The sequence below is a fragment of the Eurypyga helias genome, unplaced genomic scaffold (assembly GCF_000690775.1).
Source record: "Eurypyga helias isolate BGI_N326 unplaced genomic scaffold, ASM69077v1 scaffold24864, whole genome shotgun sequence".
Lineage (NCBI taxonomy): Eukaryota > Metazoa > Chordata > Aves > Eurypygiformes > Eurypygidae > Eurypyga > Eurypyga helias.
The window spans coordinates 3,134-3,661 of NW_010244678.1; the positions used below are offsets into that span (position 1 = coordinate 3,134).

At 66.7% G+C, this 528-nt stretch overlaps 1 protein-coding gene across 1 annotated transcript in view; it reads right to left on the reverse strand.

Moving 5' to 3' along the window:
* Positions 1–528, reverse strand: part of LOC104508275 (slit homolog 1 protein-like) — a gene marked incomplete at its 3' end in the record, with an annotated part of 14,247 nt that overhangs the window by 2,685 nt on the left and 11,034 nt on the right. The window contains exon 23 of the mRNA XM_010149841.1: positions 3–71. Coding sequence (XP_010148143.1) covers positions 3–71 — 69 coding nt within the window. The remainder of the gene's footprint in view (positions 1–2; positions 72–528) is intronic.

Below are 528 nucleotides of genomic sequence, written 5' to 3' on the forward strand. Positions count from 1 at the left end.
ACCCCGTCTTGACCCAGCTGGAGAGCCAGCGCAGGTTGCAGCTGCAGTACAGGGGGTTGGCCCCGATGGCTCTGCAAGGGGAGGGAGGGCAAAGCTGCACCCGCTGCCCCACGGCGGGAACCGGGCTCGGAGACCTTGGGACTGGACACCGTCACCTGGCTGGGTGACAAGCAGTGGGGGCACCCAGTGCTCCTCCATTCCTGGACGCACCAGAGGTGCTGCCCGCAGGGGAAGGACCACGCTGCTGCCAGCCCCACAGCCCCGTGGCTCTGCGCTGGGGCTCTCCACTGCCCGCACAGAAATCCTCGGGAATCCCTCTCCAGCACTGCCTGGGCCCAGCGCTAACAGGACCATTGCAGGGGGCTGCAGGGCCAGGCTGGGCTCTGCCATCCAGCAGGCTGCTGGGGACAAGCAGCGGGGTCAGGGACAGAGTTCACGGGGATGGCATCAGGGGAGAGCAAGGAATCACTCCAAGAGAGGAGGAGGAGGGAGCAGTGGATGATGTGGGATGCTGAGGGGCTGGGTGGT